The sequence below is a fragment of the Larus michahellis genome, chromosome 7, assembly GCF_964199755.1.
Source record: "Larus michahellis chromosome 7, bLarMic1.1, whole genome shotgun sequence".
Taxonomy (NCBI): Eukaryota; Metazoa; Chordata; class Aves; order Charadriiformes; family Laridae; genus Larus; species Larus michahellis.
In genome coordinates this window covers 42,607,489-42,631,751 of record NC_133902.1, presented here as the reverse complement: position 1 = coordinate 42,631,751, position 24,263 = coordinate 42,607,489, and the positions used below count along the sequence as shown (strand labels likewise).

Sequence of the window (24,263 nt, the reverse complement as noted above, 5' to 3'; positions counted from 1 at the left end):
GGGGCTGGGGCTGCTCCAGGCAGGGTCCCCGTCCAGCCGTGGTCTCCACACGCCTGGCGCAAGAAGAGTTAACGGGGTGCCTCCCCCCGGCTATAAATACCACTTATGTCCCACGCATATGAGCTCGGGAGGCTATTTTGGTTGGGTGCCTGCTGCTTTGGGAATGTGCTGGAGCGGGGACCTGGGGGGTGACGTCACTGTCACTGGGACCACTTCGGACCCAGCACCTGCTCGGGGTCACTCAGCAGCACCCCAAAAGTGCCCAGCCCGGGGCTGGCACTCAGCCCCCCCGTATCAAAAAGGGGGGTTTGGGCGGTGGGTCAGCACAAGCACTCTCAGGGCAGGGGTCTCCCCGCATCACCCCCTCCCCAGGGCGCTCCCTTGCCCCCTGTCTGGGTGTGGGGGCTGGAGGCTGGCCCCACATGGAGAGCTGAGCCTGGTGCTCTTGCCGTGGGGCGGGTCAGGGCATCATCGGGGCATTTTGGGGTGCTCAAGGCCAATTTGGGGACTGTGACCATCAGACATGGGGTCTGGCTCAAGGGGTTCAAGTGACGGTGTGAAGGGCTTTCTCCCCAGCATCAGCCCAGGCTGTCTGTCTGTCTGTCCGTGTCCCCCATGGATGGCACTGCGCCCCGATGGGGGTCTGGGCAGCGCTGGGGGGCTCACCACTAGCCTGCCCCCCTTCCTCCCCTCGCACCCCCAGGGACAGGGCAGTACAGTGGGGGCCAGGGGGGAGGCTGATACACTGGCGGAGTCTGGGGGTGCCCGGGGGTCCATGGGCATCGTCATCGTCTGCCTGGGGGTCCACAGCATGGTGGTGCGGGCAGGTGAGGGGTGGTGGGCGGGGGCTGGTGGCCTTCCCCCCCCCCCCGCAGCAGCATCCCCCGGCAGCAGGAGGGGCGAGTGATGTCAGCAGGATACAAATAGCGGCCGCGCGGGTCCCCTCCCGACGCCTCTCCGAGCCGCCGGCCGCTCGCCAGTCCCCACCGCCTGCTCCCTGCTCCGGCCTCGCCGCCCCACGCCACCGCCACCATGAGCCAGTCCTACTCCTCCAGCCAGCGGGTCTCTTCCTACCGCCGCACCTTCGGCGGTGGCTCCCCGGTCTTCTCCCGCGCCTCCTTCGGGGGCAAGGGCAGCAGCGGCAGCTCCGTCACCTCCCGCGTCTACCAGGTGTCCCGTACCTCGGCCGTCCCCAGCCTGTCCAGCTTCCGCACCACCCGCGTGACGCCCCTGCGCTCCTACCAAAGTGCCTACCAAGGTGCCGGCGAGCTGCTGGACTTCAGCCTGGCCGATGCCATGAACCAGGAGTTCCTCCAGACCCGTACCAACGAGAAAGTGGAGCTGCAAGAGCTCAATGACCGCTTCGCCAACTACATTGAGAAGGTGCGCTTCTTGGAGCAGCAGAATGCCCTGATGGTGGCCGAGGTGAACCGCCTGCGGGGCAAGGAGCCCACCCGCGTGGCCGAGATGTACGAGGAGGAGCTGCGGGAGCTCCGTCGCCAGATAGACGTGCTCACCAGCCAGCGGGCCCGTGTCGAAGTCGAGCGGGACAACCTGCTTGATGACCTACAGAAGCTGAAGCAGAGGTGAGTGGGGAGCCCTGGCGTGTCTCTGTGGGCATCCATCCGTGCAGCTCCATCCCTAGGGATGGGGGGTGGCAGAGCTCGCCCTGGCAGCCTCTCGGGTGCTCACTGCCGTCCTTTCCCCCCATGCTTGGAGCCCATCATGGCCCCACTACTCTGTCCCCCTCGCCCTGTCCCCCAGGGTGAGAGAGCACCCCAGCTGTGCCTCTCGCTGGCTGCACCCACCTGCAGGGTACTTTGCAGGGTGCCAGGTCCTGGCATGTTGGCTGTGAGTTTTGGGAGAGAGAAGGGAACCTGTGACCCGCTCCGCCAGTGCTGGGTGTTCCCTGACCCATGGTGTGGCGCAGGCCGGGGGGGTACCTGGTCCCACGGTGTGGGACAGGGTGAGGGAGGTGCTCCCAGCCTGGGCATCTCAGCAGGGCACTCCAGATGGCCACTGCCAGCCCTCAGGAGGCACCCAGGCAGCAGCCGGCGGGCAGGACGGCTCTGGCAGGCAGGGGTGTCCCCCATGCCCTCCCTTCCAGAGGGACTGTGGCCAAGCTGTATGCCACAGGACCCCCAGAGCTTGGAGATCAGAGTGCCCCCCCCGGGATCCCCATCCCTGCTCGCACCAGGGAGGGCTGGCGAACCCATGGGTGAGCTGAGCCCTGCGGGACAGACAGACAGACGGATGGAGCCAGGCAGGCGGAAGAGAGTGGGAGGATGACAGGGGGCGGGGGGGTGCTCCACCAGCTCCGGACATGCAGAGGGGAGGGGAGGAAGCAGCCACACTTCCGCAGGCCAGGGATGCTCCAGGCCTTGCGTGGGTGTCCACGGTGCCCCAGGAGCCGCGGGGATCCCCCAAGGACACCGTGGGCCTGGCTGGTGGTGAGGAGGGGCCTGGGGCTGGGGGGAACAGCCACAAGGGCGGCTGAGCTGAGTGACCCCCCCGGGGACTGACCAGCGTGGGGGCACCTGGCAGCAGGGGCAGATATTCGGGGGGAGCCGCTTGCTCTGATGCTGATCTGCACCTTCCCGCCTGGCCCCCGTGCCCCGGGGACGCCGAGTCCCCATCTCCTGGGGGTGACACAGCCTGCTGCCTCCCCCCACAGCCCCAGCCCCTGCCCCAGGCAGCCGGTGCTGGGGTCCTGGTGGGGCAGAGCCCCCGATGCTGGGAGGCTGGAGGTGGCGGCATGGAGGACCCCTGAATGTCAGGGGAGGAGCAGGGCCCAGAACAAACGGGTGTCGGATTCCTGCCACCCTGTGTGCCAGCATCGTCCGGGCACCTCCATCTCCTCCCCACCGCCTTCCCCCCTGACCGGCAGCCGGCGGCACTGCCCCCTCCCCTGGCACAGCCCGGCCCCTCCAGCCCTGACCTTGGGCTCACACCCCAGCTGTCCCCCCTCCATACCCCTGTCCCACAGCATGGCTGAGACCCGCCTGTCCTCCTGCTCTCCCTGGGACGGCTCAGGGTCCAGCCCTCCTTGCCGGAGCCTGCACTCTGTCCCCCCGGCTGCCGGCCACTCTCCCCTATAAGGGCCGGGGCAGCGCGTGTGGCACCGAGCTGACCTCATGCCTTTGTGCTCTCTCCGGCGTTGACTATAATAGGGAATGGCAGGAAGAGCCCCTGGCCCCCTGCCAGCCCTCCTGCCGCCCGCTGGGAATGCAGGACAATCCGGCCGTCTTCCCACCGGGCCACGCTGGGCTCGGGGACAGCTTGGGGGGACATCGCTGCGGGGGGACGGGGGGCCCTCTGCGTGCCCCTGACCTCCCCTCTCTGCCCACAGGCTGCAAGAGGAGATCCAGCTGAAGGAGGAGGCTGAGAACAACCTGGCTGCTTTCAGAGCTGTGAGTACCCATCCCCCCGGCACGGCGTGGGACCCCCATCTCCCCTCCCACCCCGTCTCCCCCTGGCAGCCTGGCTCCAGCACTGGGGCATGGCCCTGGGCCCAGCTTTGCACCCTCCAGCCCTTATGCGTGGTCCCCGCACACCCCCGCCTTGCTAACCCTTGCTCCCCGTGTCCCCCCAGGACGTGGACGCGGCCACGTTGGCACGCATCGACCTGGAAAGACGCATCGAGTCCCTGCAGGAGGAGATCGCCTTCCTCAAGAAGGTGCACGAAGAGGTAAGTTGGGGGTGGCCCCCTTTCCCATGAGCACCTGTGGGGCTGGGGGATGGAGCAAGTGCCCTGAGGTGTCACCTTGTCCCCCCAGGAAATCCGGGAGCTGCAGGCTCAGCTGCAGGAGCAGCACATCCAGGTGGAGATGGACATCTCCAAGCCCGACCTGACGGCTGCGCTGCGGGACATCCGCGCCCAGTACGAGAGCATCGCTGCCAAGAACATCGCCGAGGCTGAGGAGTGGTACAAGTCCAAGGTGCGGGAGGTGGCGAGCTCTGGGCTGGCCGCGGCGTGGCAGGTCCTGGCCATCCCAGTGACCGTGCCCACTGACCCTGGTCTCTCCCCAGGTGTCTGACCTGACACAAGCGGCCAACAAGAACAACGACGCGCTGAGGCAGGCGAAACAGGAGATGCTGGAGTACCGGCACCAGATCCAGTCCTACACCTGCGAGATTGACGCCCTCAAGGGCACGGTGAGCCATGGGCAGCATCGGGGTGGCCCCCAGTTTCCCTGCAGGGACCTGCTGCTTGGGGACGTCTGGAACATCTCTGGGGTGGGGTGGGGTCTTCCCAGCGCTCTGAGTTGCTGCCGTGTGGGGACTCTTCCCCCAGATTTGTGCTGCAGGCTGGGCCTCTGCGAGGTGTTTTGGCAGAGCCCCGGGGTCAAGGCGCCGATTGCAAAAGGTGTCCCAGAGCGGGAGGCTGCCGGCAGGCGGGCGCAGGGCTCAGGGTGTCTGGTTGCAGGCTGGGAAGGTGGTTGCAAACAAACAGGGCACAACAGTCCTGCTCCGCCATGACCACGGTCACAGGAGCCTGCCAGCAGCTGCCAATGTGGCAGTGCCACCCCCCCCAGCAGCTGTCTGCTGCTCCTGCACCTTTCCGTGTCCTCCCGCTGGGGTAGGATGGCTTTGCTGGGGGGCCTGGTTACCCCGACAGAGGGTGCTGGGGTTGCCCACCACCTGCCCAGCTTGCCCCTGCCAGACTGCTGCCCAGCGCTGGGCGGACGGAGGGTGATGGCCACCCATCATGGCCCCACATCAGCTGGACCCAGCCCAGGGCTGACCACAGCTCTTCCCGGGTCCCCGGCTCTCCCCTAGGATGCTCCCAGCACCCCCAGCTCCCACCCCAGGTGCCCCCTGGCCCCTCCGGGTCTCCCCCCTCGCTAAACCCCCTTGTCCCCCCAGAACGACTCACTGATGCGCCAGATGCGGGAGATGGAGGAGCGCTTCGCAGGGGAGGCCGGCGGGTACCAGGACACCATCGCCCGGCTGGAGGAGGAGATCCGGCACCTGAAGGATGAGATGGCCCGGCACTTGCGCGAGTACCAGGACCTACTCAACGTCAAGATGGCCCTGGACGTGGAGATTGCCACGTACCGCAAGCTGCTGGAGGGCGAGGAGAACCGGTGAGCGTCAGGGGGGCAGGGCAAGGTGGGGGGAACCAGCAGGGTCAGCTGCTTTTGGGGCTCCCATCCCGTGAACAGCTGCCCAAGGACTGGTGGCGGCTGGTGCTGAGCTCTCCCCTCCATGTCCCCACAGGATCAGCATCCCCATGCACCAGACCTTCGCCTCCGCACTCAACTTCCGAGGTGAGCATCGCCCTGTGAGGAGGGGGGTCTGGGATGAGTCCCCGGGGGTCCCCAGTGCGGGAGTAATTCTCCCTCCTGGGGGGCTGCAACCAAGATCTCCCTCCTGGCGGGCTGCAACCAGGATGCCAGGTCAGGGACCCATGGGTGCCACTGGGGTGGGGGCACTTGGTTGGGTCCTGCCATAAGTTGTGTGTGTGTGGGTAAGTCAGGGCTCCTGAAGCCCCCCAGTGGCCCCAACCCCACTGCTGTGTCCCCATGTCACACGTCCCCGCGGTCCCATCCCCTGTGTCCTCCCGCCTGCAGAGACCAGCCCAGAGCAGCGCGGCTCCGAGGTGCACACCAAAAAGACCGTGATGATCAAAACCATCGAAACCCGTGACGGAGAGGTGAGCACAGGGTGGCACCGGGGGGTAGTGGGGAGGCAGGGGGGACCGAGCACAGTGCCTGTCCCCATGCTCAGGGCTCCCGTGCCAGCACAGAATGGCATCTCACGGTGCCTCTCTCCTTGCAGGTGGTGAGCGAGGCGACCCAGCAGCAGCATGAAGTGCTGTAGAGGAGGCTGCCCCGGCAGCCCACCGGCACCTTCTGTCCCTGCCTCCGTCCCGCCGCCAAGCCCCCCTCCTGCCCCCCACTTTGCCCCCCGACGCTCCCCTGGCACCGCCCGAGGGGTCTCCCCCCGCGCAGCCCCCTCCAAGCCCCCCGCAGCCCCCGGGCTCTCTCCTTCGGCTTCAAAAGGCTCGCTCTGCTTTTGCAGCTTCGCAGCAGCAACGCCAGCGTCAGGATCAGGCCCGGGCCGGGGGGGCGGCAGGAGGGAGGGAGGGAGGGGGCAGGCAGGAGGGGCTGGGGGGAGCAGGTGGTGGCCTGGGCCAGCTCCCCGGAGAGCCGGACGGTCCCAGCAGCGGGTTCTGGATCCCCCCGCAGCCCCCTCCCCACGCCGGGCACGGGCTCAGGGTTCATCCCGTGGGAGTGGGGACCCGTTCCCCCCCCCCACCCCCAGCACCGCCGGCCTCCCCGGAGCTGGCATTTCTCTGGGTGGATGGCAGCGATGCCGGGGATGGGAGGAAGCGGGGTCCAGGCCAAGCCCCCCATTCTCCGCCCGGCCCAGAGCCAGGGTGCTCCCAGCCTGCGTCCCGCCCCCAGCTCGGGGGGGCCGGGGCCCTGCGCTCCCCCCGGCCCGAGTGGCAGCCCCGTGGGGCAGAGGAGGGCAGTGCCCGTTCCCCCCATCATGGGGACCCCCAGCAGCAGGAGGCTGCGTGGGGCCAGGCTCGGTGAGCCGAGAGGGTACCCGTAGGTGGACACAGGAGAGAGGAGGAGTGAGTGAGTGGGAGAGAGGGGGGAGAGAAGGAGAGGAGCTGGAGAGAGGCCCGGGGGCCAGGGCAGGCACCCCCACCCCTCGCCCCACTGCACCCCCACCCCACCACGTCTACGTGACTCTTCAGGTGGCTGAAATAAACAGCGGAGCATCACCCCTTCCTCCCAGTGCATCCGTGGGGCAGGGATGGGAGGGGGTGGGGTTGGGGCGGCACCGAGGGAGGCATCGCACGGGCCCCCAGGGCTGGGCTGGGGTGGATGGGGGGACCTGCATCCCCCTGAGCCATCTTTCCCCTAGGCTGCAGGGTCCCCCCAAAGTGTCTGTGTCCCTCACACTGAAGATGCCCCAGAGCGTTTTGCTGCCCACAGTGGTGGGTTTCCCAGTTGCACTGGGTGGGTGAGCCCTGCTGGCACCGGGGGCCGCAGCAGTTGAGCTCTGAGCAGGTTTGGAGGTGCTCTAGGTGACCGTCGCCTGTCACCGCCGTACACCCAGAGCCTCTCACCATGGCCCGGTGGCTCTCAGCCCCACAGCTGCCCCATTTCTGCCCTCACTTTGGCAAGCCGTGCCCCAGACCCACACCTGCACAGGACGTCTCCAAGCCCTCCCCATTGCCACCGACCTGCAAGCAGAGCCCCCCCTCATCCCAAATCTACCTCCTCCCTGGCCCCCCGTGGACATCAGTCCCACCACCCCACACCTGCCCCCACCCCAGGCTCAACCTCCAGCCTCAACCTGCCCCCTACACCCTCTTCCCCTCAACACACGTGTCCCCCTCCCCATGGTTGGGATAGAATCATAGAATCACCTAGGCTGGAAGGGACCTTTCAGATTATCAAGTCCAACCACCAATTTAACTCTGACAAAACCCATCACTAATATAAACTATATCTCTAAGCACAACGTCTACCCATCTTTCAAATACCTCCAGGGATGGTGCCTCAACCACTTCCCTGAGCAGCCTGTTCCAATGCTTAATAACCCTTTCAGTGTCAAAATTTTTCCTAATATCCAGTCTAAACCTCCCCGGTGCAACCTGAGGCCGTTTCCTCTTGTTCTGTCACCTGTTACTTGGGAGAAGAGACCGACCCCCACCTCGCTACAACCTCCTTTCAGGTAGTTGTAGAGAGCGATGAGGTCTCCCCTCAGCCTCCTTTTCTCCAGGTTGAACAACCCCAGCTCCCTCAGCCGCTCCTCATGATACTTATTCTCCAGACCCCTCACCAGCTTCTTTGCCCTTCTCCAGATCTGCTCAAGCACCCCAATGTCTTTTTTATGGTGAGGGGCCCAAAATTGGACACAGCACTCGAGGTGGGGCCTCCCCAGTGCCAAGTAGAGGAGGACAGTCACTTTCCTAGTCCTCCTGGCCACACTGTTCCTGATGTGGGGGTCTTGGCTTCAGCTCCTTCACCCCAGCAGTGGGGGATGCAGCAGGGGAACCCAAGGTTGAGCATCCCTGAGAGAGAGATTTTCAGGGTTTCTCTGCCCCAGGAGGCATCGGAGGGGCTGCACCCCCCTTCCGGGCAGCAGAGCCCCGGGAGGGCAGTGGGCTTGGCAGAGGGCGGCGTTTTAGGGCCAAGGCCGGTGCTGCTGCCAGCAGTGGGGATGGGGCTTGGGGGGGATCTCTGACAGAAAGGCTAGCATGGCGAACGCCAGGTTTGGCTGTGGAGCCGGCCAGGGCTGGGGGGGGGTGTCGGACCTCAAGGGCTGTCTCCAGCAGGTGGCCCTCTGACATCGAGGACGGTCCCCAGGGCCGTCCTGGGGAGGAACGACGCCTCCCTCCCCGCTTGGCCAAGGCTGGCAGGGCCAGGGCTCTGCCCCTGGGGCTGGGGGGACAGGCAGGGGACAGCAACCCTACACCTGCAGGGCAGCGCGGGCAGGGAAGAGTGTCCCCAGGGCTCTGGCAGCTTCTCCTCCAGTCCCCAGAGACCCTGGGGCTTCCTCGGCTGCTCTGCCGCCCGGCTGTGGGTCTAGCAGGACATCCCGCTCCGACGTCCCCCAGCCACCCAAGCTGGGGGGATCCTGGGATCTTCTCGCCGGTGATGCTCCACTGCTGCTGGCAGCGGGCTGTGCCAAAGCCAGCGGGGGCTGGTTTGCAGCTGGGAAGCAGGATGCTGCGTTGCTCGCGTCCTGCTCACCAGATTTACAGCCCCCGGCGAGGGCAGCAGGGGCTGGGTGCCCAGACGTGTGCCATGGCGCCACCGGGAGATGGCGAAGCCCTGCCTTGCCCAGGGGTGGCGAGGCAGCGCGGGGCACAAGCTGTCCCTGATCACTCGCCGCCTGGAGCTCTGGTGAGGGCTCTGGTGGGGCACCCCAAACCCGAAGAGCAGGGTGCTGGGGGGGCTGGCCGGGACCCACAGTGCCTAGGGTGGCGAGGCAGGGGCTCAGTGGGAGAAAGGAGGTTTCACTGTGTTTGCAGCCCCCCCCGCAGGATGGGTTTCGGGTGAACAGGGGTCCCTCCTCTGCTGCCCACCCTCTGCTGGGGATGGGGCAAAGGGGCCCCGCGGGGCTGGCTCCTACCCGGGGTCTCGCGTTGCAGGAAGCATGACGGTGTCCTTTCCCTCCACATGCCACCAGGGTCTCTCTGTCCCGATCCGGTGACACCGCCGGAGAAGGGGAAGGCGGAGCGGGGAGGAAGGCTGGGTCCCCCCCAAGACTCGCTGCTAATATGGAAAGGCACTGGCCCCTTTCTATCTTTGCAAGCGGAGCTGGGCTGCAGGGCCGGGGCGGCGGGCGCGGAGAGGGGGAGCCCGGCCAAGGAATGTGACATATCAGAGGCAGCTGCCACTTCGGGAGAGGGGGCAGAGGGAGCGCAGCTCGCCGGGGGCCGTGCGGGACGGGACGGGTGAGGGGGGGGACGCCACAGCCCCAGCGCTGGGAGGGCTCAGCCAGCGGCCGGCACCCGCGGGGACTCGCACCCAGGCCGGCGGAGGAGCAGGTGCCGAGGCTCGGGGAGGGAGGGGGCTCGGGGTCCCCACGGAGCATGGGGTGTGGGTGCTGCGCCGCGCCGGGCGCTCGGTGAGCAGTGGCTTGGCCAGCGGCAACCCGAGCCCCCGCCTAAAAATAGCCCCTCACTTGCCCACGGCGTTGCGACCTTCGGGGCTGCGGCCGGCCAGGGGGGAGGCACCGAACCGAACGGCACCTGGACCGGGGGGCACCCCTGGCAGGCGCCCAGCACCCCTAGTCCACGGGCAGGGGACGAAGAGGGGCACGGCTCGGGGCAGCGGGGGTCGCGGGCGCAGGCGGTGGAGCTGCAGACCATGCATCGAGCACAGGTACGCAGCGGAACAAGCAGGGCCAGCGGGGACCCTCGGGTGGCCCCGCCGAGCCCCGGCATCCCCCCAAAGCGCGCCAAGGTCACGGCGGAGCCGGGAGCACCCGAGGAGGGCCCAGCTCGCCCGGCAGCACCGGCTTTTGTGCGGAAGTTGAAGAACGCGGCCATTGGCACTGGCTGCGACATCCGGCTGCGGGTGGTGGCCGTGGGCAACCCCCGGCCCAGCCTGCGCTGGTACCGAAATGAGGAGCTGCTGGCCCCACGCGAGGAAGAATATGGCACCCTATGGATCCGGGACAGCAAGAAGGAGGATGCCGGTGTGTACACCTGCATTGCTGAGAATGAGAGCGGAGAGGCCATGACCAGCGCCGTGCTGGCCATCATTGACATGGAAGGTAAGGGCGGTGTGGCCGCCACCACGGCTGCGCTGGCATGGCTGCGGGCATGGGTTTGCCAAGGCTGGCCAAAGCGGCAGTGCTTTGCAGGCTCCCACCGCGGTGCGTGCCCGGGGCCAGCCAGGGCTGGGCTTTGCTGTACCCCCCTCTCTGTGGGATGGGGTGTGTGCTACCGGCAGCACCGGGGCAGCTCTCCGGCCTGGAGCGAGCATGTGGCTGCAGCAGTGGCTGCCAGGCCAGGCAGCGTGCCAGGGCTGGGCATGGAGGTGGTGGGAGCATGTGATACTGAGCCTGCTTGGGGCAGCAGGAGAGAGAGACGTGGCTCGGGTATGTGGCACCGGTGATGCCACCCTCTGCAGCCACCGACCCGGTCCACGGTCCCCCCCGGTCCCCCCACACAAGCTACCCCCGTGCATCAGCTGCCGGTGGGCAGAGCTGCCCGTGGCTTCACCGTCACTGCCGCACTGGGGCTGCACTGGGAGAACTGGGGCCAACGGAGCAGCCCAACACGGCAGGGGGTGGGGCTGTAAAGTGGGTGGAACCTGTGCCCTGCAGTGGGCGGGGCCTGGTGGTTAATTAATTAGGTTAATTAGGGTAGAGGTAACTCTTGCTGGCCCCCACAGAGTGCCATGGCCACCCCTCTGCTCACCCGCCCTGTCTGTGGCAAGTAGGGCGTGCTCCTCTGGTCCATGGGGTGCAGATGGGCACTTGCATGGATGGGTCTCATCCTGCACAGGGGGCAAGGCAGCTTTGGGGCTCAGCCAGGCTGGATTCCACCTCCCTGGGTGTCAGGGGGCATGTGGTGCCAGCCGGTGGCACCGCTCTGAGATGCGAGCCATGCTGTGTGTGTGGGGACAGTGACGGCAGGGAGCAAGGGAGGCAGTGCTGGGCGCTGGGGATGGAGCTGCACCCTTGGTTTTGCAGCACGGGAGGGGTGCTGGAGATGCTGCACCTTGCAGGGGGGACTGGGTGGGAGTGGAGGAGAGGGCAGCAGGAGCCTTTCCAGCGCTGCAGGGAGCACCGGAGGAAGAGGAGGAGTTGCTCTGTGTGAGCCGGGAGGCCGGAGGAGCGGTGTTTGGAAGACAGAGGAAGGCGTAGGTGCTGCTCATGGGCCTGGTGGTGGGGACAGGGGGAGCAGAGAAGTGCATTGGAGGGGTCTTGCCCTGCAGTGGGTCTCTGTGGGGTCACTGTGCATCGCGCCTTTGGGGACCATGGCACTGTGTGTACAGAGAGAGCGGGAGACGTGCACTGCCCCACGGGGCAGGAGCAGCCTGTCCCAGGGGGGCTGGCGGGAGGGGGTTCACCCTGTTATCACACTCTGGTGTGCCGCTGCACCTCTCCATGGCACCGCCGGCCCGGGCCCCCCTGCCTCTGCCCAGCGGCAATGCCTGATTTCCCCCGGTGCCCGTTCCCGTTGTGCTGACGCACTCCTCCCTGCTCCCAATTCCCAGCCGCTGGCCCTCGCTGCCGCCTTTCTGGAGCAGCTGAGGGAGGGACGGAGCAGCCAGGATTGCCTGACGCCTGGGGTGAATGTCACCCTGCCCCGGGCGCTCAGTTCGTGTGCTGCCATCAAGCAAACAGCCACCAAAAAAGCCAGCCCTGGGGCAGGGATGCCTCTGGAGCCATGCAGGCTTGGGGACACTGGGCTGGGCAAGGAGCCACGCCAGCCCCTGGTGCATCTTTGCCACTGCCCCAGGGCAGAAAGGTCTCTGCGGTGCACCATGGCAGCGACCAGGGAGCACCGCGTCCCCACCGGGTGCTGGTGTGGAGGTGATGGGATGTGGCGGGGGGTCCAGCCCTGTCGCCTGGCCCCGTTGTAGGATGTTGGCACGCAGAGTCTTGTTCCCCTGAGGCCATTTTCTCCGTGCCTGCAGCCAAGCGGTGAGACGGGTCATCTTGTGAAATGGAGGAGCTGTGCCACCGCTCTGCGCCCGCCTGCCCTGACACCCTGCCAGGCCGGGTGCCGCGGCTCGCCAGCCTCCGGCATGGAGGCCCTGGCTGCTCGGGGGCTCCCCACACCCCCTGCTGAGACCCTGCTCTCCAGGGACAATGGAAGTCCCGCTGGTGGCTGTGACATCCCCACAATGGGCAGGGACACACCGTGCTTGTTCCTTGGGGAGCCCTGCAATCCAGATCAGCTGAACAAGCAAGGGGGATGTGTGCAAGGTCCCTGGGCAGAACAAGCTCTTTCTCTGGGTTCAGGGTTCTGGCCCCCCATATCTGGAGGTACTGGAGTGCCCTTGCTCCATTCGCCTCTGTCGGGTCACAGTCTCTGGTGGGCACAGAGCCCTGTCCTGCCCTCTCCCTTCCCAGCACACAGCCCAGGCTGCAGCTTTCCGTGGGGCTGGCTCTCCCCAAGGTGGCTCAGGTCACTGTTGGTGGGATGGGGGGGCTCCGTGCTGCCCAGCTCCACGCTTAGCTCCGGCAGCTCCTGCTGCACCAGCTCAGCATTCCCCCTTGCTCACACAAGCCCGATTTAGCTCCTCTAATCCCTTGCCCTGAATCTGTCGCTCCACCCCACTAATGATTTTCTCCTGCTCTTCTCCCAGGTCCCCCGAGTGCGTCAGCACCTGGCATGGGGAGCGGGGAGCGCTTGCGTGGGGCTGGTCGGGCAGGTGGATGCAGGGGCTCCTGGGGGCACACCATCCCCACTGCATCCTACCATCCCCACCATGTCCCACTGCTCTGCCCCTCTCCTGGTGCAGGTTCTCCCTTGTGCCCCGGCTCTGTGGGTGCAGGTAGGGTGCGTTGTCCCCTCTCACATCGGCACCAGGCAGGTCCAGGGGCTTCCCAGGTTCATTCAGGGACCCTCCAGACCCTTCCAGCCAGCCCCGGGCCCCACCGTGGTTCCATGTCCCCCAGGCTCGCTAAAGCCTGTATCACCTCTCAGCTGCATCTCCTGAATTTTTTCCCCATAAACCGGATTAAATCACCTCTTAAGAACCTGAGCTAATGTCCTTTTAGAGCCCAGCCCTCCTCGCTGTGCCAGCGCTGCCTGATCCTCCCCGCCAGGGCTGCCTCTAGTTTCAAGGTTGGATGTGTCCGTCTTGGGCTCCCAGCGCGGCGTCTTGCTCCGCTCGCCTCCACCTGCACTCAGCAATCAAACCGCCTTGGAACCTGTCCTCTGCCCAGGGAACAGCCTGCACCCGTCTGGATTTGGGGGCAGGGAAGGGGGCAGGAGCTGCCTGTGCGTGGTGGCCCTGCATGGCCCTTTCCCATCCAGCCCGGAGTTACAGTGGGGCACTGTGGGCATGCTTTTGCGGCTGGTAGTGCGCGGCGATGCCAATAGCACCCCGGTAGGGACGGCTGCTCTGACGATGTCCCTGGTGGCTCAGCACCTCTGCCCATTTATCTCGGTGCCTAATTTTAGTCCCTCACTTTGCAGTGCCATGCCCATGTTTAGTGCCAACTGCCCCTTCCCTCCGGAGCCCTTGCCAGCCCTGCTCAGGGACTGAACAGGACATAAAGCCTCTTTTTTTTGCCACTTCCTCCCTCCTGCGTGACTCTTGGGGCTGCCTCAGTTTCCCCTTGCAGTCCCTGGCTGTCATGCCCCATCTCCCTGCCTGTCCCCCCAGTCCCAGGGGCATACAGCAGGGCTCCATCCCAGGCTGCCATGTCCCACGGTGCCCAGCTGTGCCAGCGCACGGACTGCCTCTGCAGAGCTGCTTGGCCGGTGCCACAACCCAGCTGGCACAGGGACAGGTCCCTGGGGCTGGGCACTGCAGGGAGGATGAAGCTGGACCTGCCCCTTGGGATGCCCACAGCCAGCAAGGGCCGGTGGGTGGATGGCTGTGCAGCCACTGGTCCCCAAGCACAGCATCGCACCACCGAGTTGTACCCGTTCCCTGGCCCCAGGGGTGGCACCGGCGCCAGCTGCCAGCGACTCGGGCTCCCAGCTCTGTCCCCAGCCACCTGGGCAGGGGGCTGGCGTGGTGGCCACGCGTGCCGGCTCCCCATCCCGGGGTGCTGCGGAGCGGGAGGGCTGCTCGCCGGTGAGCAGAGCGGTGGGTGCAGCTGTCCAGTCAGTCACCTCCACCCCTGCCCTCTCGCCCGCTGCCGGGGGGTTATTTTTGCTGAGGAATGTGCCGTCCCCTCGGATTCTGGCGGGCTGCAGGGCTTGTGTTACAGGCGAGAGGCCGAGACCCGGGCCCGCGGGCGGGTAAATATAGCACCGCAGCTCAGGGCTGCGTGATGGGGCGACAGCCTCTTCCTCCTCCCAGGGCTGCCCAGTGCTCCCTGCTCCCCTCCTGCCTCCCGACACCAGGTTGCTGGCTTGTCCCCTGGCACGGTGACACTGGGAAGGGGCTAACTGCTTCTACCCTGCTGCCTGCACTCCTGCCTGCACTCCTGCCTGCTTCCCCCTTGCTTCCCCCCTGCTCTCTGCATGCAGCCCCCAAGCCCCAGACAGGGGGGATGCCAGGAGCGGGGCTGGCAGGCCAGGGACAAAATGCCTCCTGCCATTCCGCTCCATGCCGAGGCACCTAGAGCCAAGGTCACATTGCTGTCCTGTGTCCCTGTGCCCTCTGCCTGCAGCGGGCACCGTGTGCTCAGGCACCGTGTGCTCTGGTGGCAGCATGTGGAGGTGATGCTGGGGAGGGCACCTGGGGTGTCCCTAGCACTCGGAGAGGGGTCACAGCAGAGCATTGCCAGGGCCAGAAAGCTGCTGAGATGCTGCTCTGCCCTGCGACGAGGGCCATCCCGCTGCATTTATTTCTCCCTGAAGACAGGGCTCGGGATGGTGCCTCACCTTCCAAGGCTCCCAGCACATCCCCACCTCCTGCAGACCATCCCCAGCAGCTTCGGGAGGCTCAGACACATGAAAGATTCATGTCCAGACCTCCTCCTACCCAAGGTGGCTGCAGGCACCCACCACCATCAGTTATTCCAGCACCAAGACAAAGGGGCTGATGGCTGGGGCCGGGTGGCCAGTACCCAGCCGGTGCTGCGGTGCAGGGGCAGGATCCGTGCGGAGCTGCTGGGAAGGCACAGAAAGGCATGGGGAGTCGCCGTTTTCTCTCAGCAGAGCGTAATTCGTGCTGCATTTTGAGCAAGTGTTTGCTACCTGCTTTGCTCAGGGCTGGTGTGTGTCCAGCAGGTGAAGCTGGAGCCGGGTGGCAATGGGGCCACCTGCTCTAGCTCTGCCCCTTGCCCATGCCATGGCCATGCTGGCCCCTGTCCCTTGCAGAGGAGACACCCTGAGTGCAGGCTGTCATCACCTCCCGTCAAACACTTTCTTTGCCCTTGCGGTGGGATTTGCCGGTGCTGCAGCCTCTGGACAGGACTTTTGGGCCCTGCAGCAGGCGCAGCCCCTCGGAGGTGACCCAGCTGCTCCCCAGGGTGCAGCTTCTCTGGGGCAGCCCAGAGCCACTCCTGGGGCTTTTGCTGAGGGATGGCTGAGCCACAGGGGCAGGGAAGGACTGTGTGGGCGATGGGGCAGCAGACATGGCAGTCAGAGGATACCCAAACGACTGCGTTTTGGCTGGGCACCTGTGGTCCATCCCTGGGGCCAGCCCTGGGGCTGTCCCTGCAGGTGCTGTGGTGGCAGCACCCTTGCTCTGGCTCCACCGTGTGCCAAGTCCAAGCCTTGGTGCACCTTCCTGGCATCCCTGACGGGGCTTTTATCCCGCTTGAGTGAGAAAAAAGGGCACAGGTTGTGCAGGTCTGCAGCAGGACCACATGCATGCAGAGCCCGGGTGAGAGCACCCGGCAGGGAGACCCTGGGGGCAGGGACCCTGGCAGACATGAGCCCCACAGCCCACCCCTTTAGCCAGCCATGGCTCAGGGGTGCCCATCTCCGTCCCCACCCAGGGCTGGGGGGGCCCAGCAGAATCCTCTGCCTCTGATGGGAGAGATTCCCTTTGTGCCAGCTCTGGCAATTGTGGGACTCGCCTGACGTGCGGGGTCTCCACGGAAACCCCGCAGCATCACTCAGATTGTGGGACTGTCAGAAATGTTGTATAAACAGCTCCTTTTGTACTGGGTAATTTGCAAGTTATTATGGAGCCATGAAAAGCCTCACGTTGGGAGTCATGGGCTGGGAGGGGAAGCGGAGAAAAGCTGCCGGAGCTGCCAAAGCGTCATGGGGAGCGTGACGCCTGTGTGCAGCCCTGCGTGGGGTGGCTGGCTCCCCAGGGGACAGGTGAGCAGCATGGGGACAAGCGCTGGGTGGGGAGGCCTCCAGCAGCATCCCCACGGATGCTCTGCAGTGGGAGGGGGCAGCACGGACAGCCGGTGGGGCCGGGACCTTGTCAGCTTCTCCAGGAGCCTGGAAAATGGGGCTGATGGGTGCTGTGGTGCTCAATGGCTTGGTGAGCTGGGGATGCAGGGCACCAAGAGCTGGGGGCGGGGGCACAGCAGGCAGGAAGGAAGGACCCCGCTGAGGCTGTGGGGCTGGGACTGCCCCTCTGACTTATTCGCAGTGTGACACAGAGAACAGGGACAGGCTGGCAGGGCTGGGGACACTTGGCTGGAACAGGTGTGCCAGGGTTGTGCCAGCACCCTGGGGGCACTAGTGTGTCTTAATGGCCCTGACCAGCCTCACCGGGGACCCACAGCTTCTGCACCATCACAGCTTGGTCGTGGGCACCCAGTCCTGCCCTTAGCTGTGCCGTGGGTCTTCCTCCCAGGACAAGGGGAGGTCTCATGTGTGTCATGCAACACAGACAGGGACAACAGCCTGCCTCCCCAGGGCATGCTTGCGCCTCCACCAGCCACAAAGCACTGATGGTAGCCCAGGGCCGAGCAGTCAAGCCCTGCCGTCCCACCTGGGTCCTGAGGCACCCGGGGGACAGGGTGCAAGGTCTGGCTTAGGGGACTGGGTGCCTGGGGATGGAGGCTCCATGGTTTGCAAGGAAAGGCTGTGTGGTTTTCAAGGGGGTCTTGTGCCGTGGCATGGGCAGTGCCAGGGGGGTTTCTCTGCAGGACTGCGCCCATATTAGCTCTTGTTCATGTGCAGGTGGGTCAGCAGTGCTGGGACCCACACCCGTGCCTTGGTAAGGGAACCTTTGTGCACTGCCGATGGCTGGAGGATGCGGGGGCCCGAGCCTGGATCTTGGCTGGGCAGTGCCGTGGCACACTGCGCCACAGCTTTGCTGCTGCGTGCAGGGTTGTGGCGGCTGTGGCAGTGGAGCCGCCCTGTTCAGGAGCACTTTGGGGGCAGCGCATGGAGGGCGGTGGCATGCAGCGCTGGCGGGGTGTGTTGTGTCATTCTGGTCCCCGTCGGGGTGCGTGCGGGAACCGCAGTGGTGGGCTGTGCCCCACGGTGCTGAGCACGGGAGAGAAGAGCAGCCCCTGCCCCGGGCGGTGGGGCAGGATGGACCGATGGCAGGGGACAGTGGTACAGCCGCATCGCTGGGCAGGGAGCTCGGACCCCTGAGGGCCGTGTAGCCAAAGCCAGCGGGGAGGGGAGGACGTGCGCTCCCCGCCCCGCGGCTGCCCTCGCCCCCCGCCACCTGTGCCCCGCCCGTCCCCCGCCGCTGTCGCTGTGTGCCAGGGCTGGCGGGGGGGCGGAGGCGGAGGCAGGCGGGGGAAGGATGGAGGGAGGAGCACTCCAGTGATGCTTCATGCTCACAGCTCCAGCCCTCCCGAGAGCCCAACCTGGCGAGCCCCTTCCTCTCCCTCCGCCGTCCCCGGCTGCCGGCGGTGGAGGATGCTCGGAGCATCGCTTGCCCCCCCGGCTTGCTGACAGCGGGGACCCCGCCGGGAGCGGGCTGGCGTCCTGCCGGGCCTGAGCCGGTGTGACCGGGCCAGCGGGGCTCTGCAGAAGCATGAAGAAGATCTGGGTGAAGAAGCGTTTCCAGGTAAGGGCTTCGGGCTGCCGCGCCGGCGGATGCCGGGGGGAGGGGGCAGTGATGGGGAGCGGGAGCGCATCGGGATGGGGATGGGGATGGGGATGGGGATGGAGGTGTCCCTCCGGCCCTGCTGGTGCCACCCGGGGCTCCCTAGGGCTTCGCCCATCGACAGCTCCATCCCTGCTTGCAGAGCCGCCAGCTGCCTGCCTGTCCTCGCCAGCCCGGGCAGGATGGGCAGAGGGCAGGTGCTTTGCACCGCCTGTGCCATCAGCAGGACTGAAACCCCTGCCGGGGGCTTCCTCCTGTGCCACCCTCTCCCTTCTCTGCTCTCCGGAGCCAGGGAAGCAAATGGATGCTGCTTCATGGCTCCCCCCGGCCCCGCTGCCGGTGGTCACGGAGCTGGAGACGAGGCTTTGCATGCGTCATCCCCTCCGCGTCAGGAGCATGCCTGGCACAGGCAAGGCTCCTCCGCGGGCCCCGCCACACGCTCCGCCGCCGAGCAAGGAACAAGGACGTCACTTGGCCTCGGCGGGGGGTGGAGGATGGGGAGCATCCTTCCAGGAAGCCCCCCGCCTCCAGCTCCCCCGGAGCGCACAAGGCCACCCCGCTGCTCCACCCAGTGCAGGCACGTAGCCTCCCTGCTGTCACCCTGCCTGGTGGCCCAGCAGGGGCTGGGGAGGGGCTGTGAACCACAGTCCCTTCCCAGGGGTGCAGGATGTGCTGAGGGACACAGGTTCCCAGGGATGCTGGGAGTCAGGTCCCTCCGGGGCAGGGTGGGTGGCACTGCCTGGCTGCCCCACCTGCCCTTGGGAGCAGCAAGCCCAGGGGCTTGCCCATGTGGTGGGGCAGGGTCCTGCTGCGCTGGCTGGGCATGGGTGGTCTTGGCACACCCACAGCGGCTGTCCCCGCGCACCAGGCAAGCCACCCACTGCCTCCCCACCTCACCCTGTCCCTGTTCTCTAGCTACCTGTCTTTCACCAGTGGCACCAGTGCCATGTGGTGCTGGGCTCCACATGCCAGGCGGCAGCAGGTTGCATGGGCTGTGCTCTATGGTCCCAGGACCACCTTCTCCCCCCTGACTCCCCTTGGCCCCATGGCCATGGCTAGGGATGTCCTGTGCCAGGGCCAGGGCAGGACCCTAGCCTGGGCAGGGGGGGAGATGTGCCTGGCATGGGGGTAGGAGACAGCACCAGGTCTCACCTGGCTGCCCTGTGGGGCAGGGCTGAAGCTGGGTGCTGTTCCCTGCCAGCCTTCTCCCCACCTCGGGCTGGGTGGGCACAGAGCGAGCTCCTGGGGCTCCCCCACCTCTTTTCCCAGGGTGCAAATGAAATCCCAGGCAGGGAGCACACCCCCCACTCTCCAGCTGGCCCCTTCGCCCAGAACCCAACCCCATGGCAAGCCCTGAGCTTCTCCTGCCCCCCTTTCCACCTCCTTGCTCGGGGATGACCCCACATCACCCAGCACTCACTCCCTGACGAGCTGTGGGCGGGTGCTGCACCCGAGGGGGGTCTTGGCTGCGGGGTACCCCAGTCCCGCAGGGACCTGTTGCAGGGAAGAGGGGAGGGGGCTCAGCCACCCCATAGCTCCGGGTGATGGAGCCCAGCCCAGGCCCACTGGGTGCAGTCACCATATTTGATGGGGAGCTGATGGCGCCAGTCCCTGGGGAAGCCACAAGAGCACCCGATAATGGCACTCAATTGCATTTTCATTTTTTAATGGGGGAATTATCCGCCGATGGTGCAGTTAATCATTCATCTATCTTTCCCTGGCCTGGAAGACGGGCTGCCAGCCAGAACCAGCACAGTCAGCCGAGGAGGGGAGGTGAAGCCTGGCTCAGCCTGAATACAAATGTGTCTCGTGCAGCCGCTGCCCTCTGGCCAGCACTGCATGCAGGCAGGGGGCTGGTGGGAGCCCCCAGCCGCTGCCCACGAGCAGGGGCTGCCACTGCAGTGGCAGCAGCTTTGGGGCACGTGAAATGAGCCCACTGCCCTTCCAAGGGCGACTAACTGCTGGCCATGCTTGGTTAGCTGTCCCCAGGGGCTGTCTGTCCGTGACCCTGCTTGTGAGCTGTGGGGAGGCAGGAAGGGCTGGCAGCGCTAAGGGCTTCAAGAAAGCTGGGTGGCCAGCCCTGGGCTCCATGCCTGGGAGACAGGGCACAGGGCTTCAGTGTCCTGGGGAGACCCCGTCACCCAGACTGGCTGGGAAGGATGCTCAGCCCTGGCAGCCCAGCTCTGCCTGTCTGCACGCCGCATCGCCGCTCCTGCCTGCCTTGGAGATCACCCCATCCCTCTGCTTCTCTGGGAGACGGTGTCAGTGCTCGCCGGACCTGGCAGCCGGGTCGCCCTGGGCTGGTCCCTTCCTTGGCATGAGGGTGCCGGGCCCCACGGCTGCGGTGCGGAGGGCAGCCGAGCTGGCAGGGAGCTGCCGGCGCCTCCGCCCCGTGCTCGGGTCCTGCCTGCCTGCCCAGACGGTGCGGGCGAGCATGGGCCCCACGCCGCCGGCCCCGCGCAGACGGGCCGATCCCATGCCACTTGTGCCAGGCAGCCTCCCTCGCAGCTGGCACGGCCCCCGCTGGGGATGGGGGATGCTGTCCCTGTGCTGGGCCTGTGCCCATGGCGGCGTCTGGGCCAGCGCCTGGAAGACGCTTTGCTGGCCTGGTCCCCGAGCTGGCGTGGGCAGTGGCTTTGAAGGGTCTGTGGAGCATTTGGGCACCCGCCTGGGCAAAGACCTTGCTGCAGGCGGTGCTGGCTGTGGGGAGTGGTGCCAGGGTAGCCACATTGCCTGAGGCTGTCACCTCCCTGGGCATAGGGGGGTGCCCAGCAGGGCAGGGCTGGGGTGCACAGTGTCACTCCTGGAACAGGCAGCGGCACAGGGATGGGGTGCAATGTCACCCCCAGACACAGACAGCGGCACAGGGCTGGGGTGCGCAGTGCCATCACCAAGGGGGGTGTGGGGGTGTGTGTGCACGCACACGTGTGCACACAAGCGCGTGCGAGTGTGTGCGTGCACGGCTGGGCATGTGCTACACGTGTCCACCTACAGCCGCCCACAGCCGCGAGCGCGGGGGTGTGTGCCCGGGGGTGTGTGCCTGCAGGTACCCTGTGGGTGTGTGCCTGCGGGTACCCCGTGGGCGCGCAGCCGGGGGTGAGTGTCTGCATGTGCGTGCGAGCGCTGCCGGGTCTGCCCTGCCAGCAGGAGGGTGTGAGTGGCACCACGTGTGCTCTGCGTGTGCGTGTGTGTGCGAGCGGTTGTGGGTGTGAGCGGTGCCGCATGTGCTCTCTGTGTGTGTGTGTGTGTGTGTGTGTGTATGCGTGTGTGTGTGCAAGCAGTTGCGGGTGTGAGTGGTGCCGCGTGTTCTCTGTGTGTGTGTGTATGCGTGCGTGTGTGCGAGCGGTTGTGGGTGTGAGTGGTGCCGCGTGTGCCGTGATGGGGCGTGTGCCTGTTGTGGGTGCGGCTGTGCCGTGCCAGCACTGTGTGTGCCTGTGTACGTGAGCAGGCGTGTGGCACCGTGCTGTGGGTAACGCTCTCTTCTCTTTTCCTTTGCAGAAGACCGGCCACTCGCGGCGCTTTGGGCGCTTCACGCATGGTGCGTTGAGTTACCAGGACCTGGCTCTCCCCACCCCCCGGAGCATGCCGGGACGGGGTCCAGCCCCACCACCGTGCCGGGGGTGGGGGGCAGCGAGCAGAGACTGGGCAGGGCTGGGCTGCAGCTCGACAGCCCCAAAACAGGGTCCCAGTCAGTCGGGGGCTCCCATTGTCCCCTGCAAGGCTGGGCTGCTCCTGGCCCCGCAGCTGCGGTTTCTCGGGGGCTGCCAGGCTGTCATGGCCAGGCTGGGGAGCCCAGTGTGCTGGCAGTGCACAGGGCAGCTGGCGCTGTACCAGGGTGCGGAGGGGCAGCTCAAGGTGGCGGGGAGCAGTGTGGTCCGCCACCATATCATGGCACTCAGTGGAGGAGAGCGGTGGTGGGACAGGGGACACGTCCCTTGCGGCAGTTCTGGCAGCTTGTGAGGGCTCAGGCGGTGGCAGGGGGGAAAGGCTGGCTCTCCCTGGCTGCACGGCATCGGTTTTCCTGGGACAGGACTTTAGGGTGGCGCTGATCTGGCCTGGCCGCATCCCGCCTGTGGGGAGGCTCTCGCTGATGCCTTACCCTGAGCATCGCTGCTTTATCAACTAGGGCCGTGCTGTGGGGCACAGCCGTACCCTGCAGCAGTTGCCACTGGTGGGGTAGGGGATGCACAGAGGGTGGGTGCTTGCACATGGACACACATGTCCGTGTGCCCCAGCACCCCCAGGAGCGCCCAGCTGGGGCACTGGCCGGGGGGGTCCAGCCCCAAGCTGTGGAGCCCTGGGGAGCGCAGGGATGTGCAGATGCTGCGGCGGTGAGGCCACCCCATGGGGCAGCTCCCACAGCTCCGGGGACAGGAGGCAAGTGTCCTGCCGGGCGGGATGTGGCGTGGCATGGGAAGGGGATGGTGCCGAGCACTGCGCAGGGGGGACGGTCTGTGCGCAAGGAGGGTCTGCGCAGTGAACGTGGGTGCGGAGCAGCGTGCGGTGAACGTGGGTGCAGACTGGAGATGTGGTGGGGAAATCTGGGGGAAACAGGCCTGTTTCCACACCCTGTGGGCACCTGGCCCCTGCCAGGGGGCTGGGCAGGACATGGGGTGTCCTCATGGGGTCCTGAGATGGGCAAAAGCCCACTCCTGGCCCCATGCCTGGACCCTGTGCCAGGCTCTCCGAGCCGGCATGGCACATCCAGGTGCTGGCCCCAGCAGGTCCCTGCCTCATGACAGCGCGGGGAGACGCTGGGTACAAGGTCCCTCCCTGCTGCCCCCCGCGTCTCCGCAGGCCGGGCCGATAACCGGGTGTTGATGTCTCTCTCTCTCTTGCTGCCCCTATGGAAGCGAAGTTTTCCGCTCCTGCAGGAAACAAAGCTACGGTAGGAAGACCCCTGCCCGATGCCAGCCCCGACCCCAGAGCAGGCCCTGTGCCCCAGCCTGCCACCCTGCCCCATTGCCACCGCTGTCCCCCTGCCCTTCCTCCTCATCCTCACGCTGCCTCCACCAGCTGCATTCCCACCGCCGTTTTTCTTCCTCCCGTAACCTAACGCTGCTCCTGCCTGCTTTGCCTGCCCTCCCCTGCCTGCCCTTGCCCTGCTGGAGTTTCCCGCCCCTGGTCCTGCCTTTCCCTGCTGGCAGCTTGTCCCTGCAGGTCACAGTCATGCCCCCTGCCCTGGCGCTGCCTCCTCCCGGAGCTGCCCAGGCATCACGCTCCTGCCCCTGGAGCCAGTGGGTCTGCAAGGGGCAGCGCCAGCCTGGCCTGCTGTCCCCGTGTCCCCTCACCCCCTGCTCTTCCCCCCTCCCCCCCACCTCCCCAGACTCGGAGACGGGCGAGGATGAGCCCAGCGACCCCCAGGTGACACAGCGCAGCGAGCTCCAGGATGAGACGGCCTTCAGCACCCCCACGGGTGAGCAGGGGGCACCTGGCTGGCACCGAGCCCCAGCACCGGCTGATGGGCATGGCCACTCCACAGGGGCTGTGCTGGCCCAGCTTTGGGGGTCTATGTGGGGGTGGGAGCAGTGGTCCACCCATGCAAAGGGGAGAGGGCTTAGGGCAGCACCAGCTGATGGGCATGGCCACCTCACGAGGGCTGTGCTGGCCCAGCTTTGGGGGTCTCCATGGAGGGGGGAGCCGTGGTCCACCCATGCAAAGGGGAGAGAGCTTGGGGCAGCCTGCTTGGGACATCGTGGGATACCCCAGCCCTCTCCGAGCAGGGTGCTGGGCTCATCCCTGCAGGCACCCGGTGCCGGCTCACCCCTCTCCTTCCAGGTGGGTCCGATACCCTCGTGGACGCCTCCATGAACACGACGCCAACCTCGGTGCTGGCCCTGTCGCAGGCGGAGGAGCGCTCCAGCTGGTCGGGCAGCCAGCAGACCGTGGTGGAGAAGGAAACGGATGCCAGCCTCCCCGCACGGGGACCCTACCTCCGCCCCGCTGCCTGGCAGCAGCCGCAGGGAACCCCAAGGCAAGCAAACGCGCCGGCCCCACGTGGCGCCGAGGTCCGGCACCTGGGTGTGGAGCCGCTGGTGCGGGCATCTCGGGCTAATCTGGTGGGCACAAGCTGGGGGTCGGAGGATAGCCTTTCGGTGGCCAGCGACCCGTACGGCAGCGCCTTCAGCCTGTACCGAGGACGGGCGCTCTCGCTCCACGTGTAAGTAGCCAGGGGAA

At 66.5% G+C, this 24,263-nt stretch overlaps 2 protein-coding genes across 4 annotated transcripts in view; both read left to right on the top strand.

The window, feature by feature from the left end:
- Window positions 1-916: 916 nt before the first annotated feature.
- On the top strand, window positions 917-6,736 carry DES (desmin). The gene is made up of 9 exons (XM_074595084.1): window positions 917-1,586; window positions 3,350-3,410; window positions 3,593-3,688; window positions 3,777-3,938; window positions 4,030-4,155; window positions 4,867-5,087; window positions 5,221-5,270; window positions 5,574-5,656; window positions 5,782-6,736. Exons 1-9 carry the CDS (start codon window positions 1,033-1,035, stop codon window positions 5,821-5,823), a joined length of 1,395 nt encoding a protein of 464 aa, XP_074451185.1. The 5' UTR covers window positions 917-1,032; the 3' UTR covers window positions 5,824-6,736.
- A 2,666-nt stretch (window positions 6,737-9,402) lies between these two features.
- SPEG (striated muscle enriched protein kinase) overlaps window positions 9,403-24,263 on the top strand; it is a 40,135-nt gene continuing 25,274 nt past the window's right edge. The window contains exons 1-5 of one of the 3 annotated variants that reach the window (XM_074593766.1): window positions 17,881-18,047; window positions 21,585-21,624; window positions 22,945-22,974; window positions 23,413-23,502; window positions 23,865-24,246. In XM_074593766.1, the coding sequence (XP_074449867.1) occupies window positions 18,015-18,047; window positions 21,585-21,624; window positions 22,945-22,974; window positions 23,413-23,502; window positions 23,865-24,246 (575 nt within the window). In that variant the 5' untranslated portion in view covers window positions 17,881-18,014. Of the gene's footprint in view, window positions 9,518-9,695; window positions 10,249-17,880; window positions 18,048-21,584; window positions 21,625-22,944; window positions 22,975-23,412; window positions 23,503-23,864; window positions 24,247-24,263 lie in introns of those variants that run through there. The other 2 variants (XM_074593767.1, XM_074593765.1) reach the window with 2 other exon arrangements.

What these genes read in the sequence shown, in the direction of transcription:
- DES (XM_074595084.1), top strand. Translation starts at nt 1,033, where the DNA reads ATGAGCCAGTCCTACTCCTCCAGCCAGCGGGTCTCTTCCTACCGCCGC. An exon ending in ACCTGGCTGCTTTCAGAGCT is followed by an intron (nt 3,411 to 3,592) that starts GTGAGTACCCAT and finishes GTGTCCCCCCAG; the next exon opens with GACGTGGACGCGGCCACGTT. An exon ending in TCGAAACCCGTGACGGAGAG is followed by an intron (nt 5,657 to 5,781) that starts GTGAGCACAGGG and finishes CTCTCCTTGCAG; the next exon opens with GTGGTGAGCGAGGCGACCCA.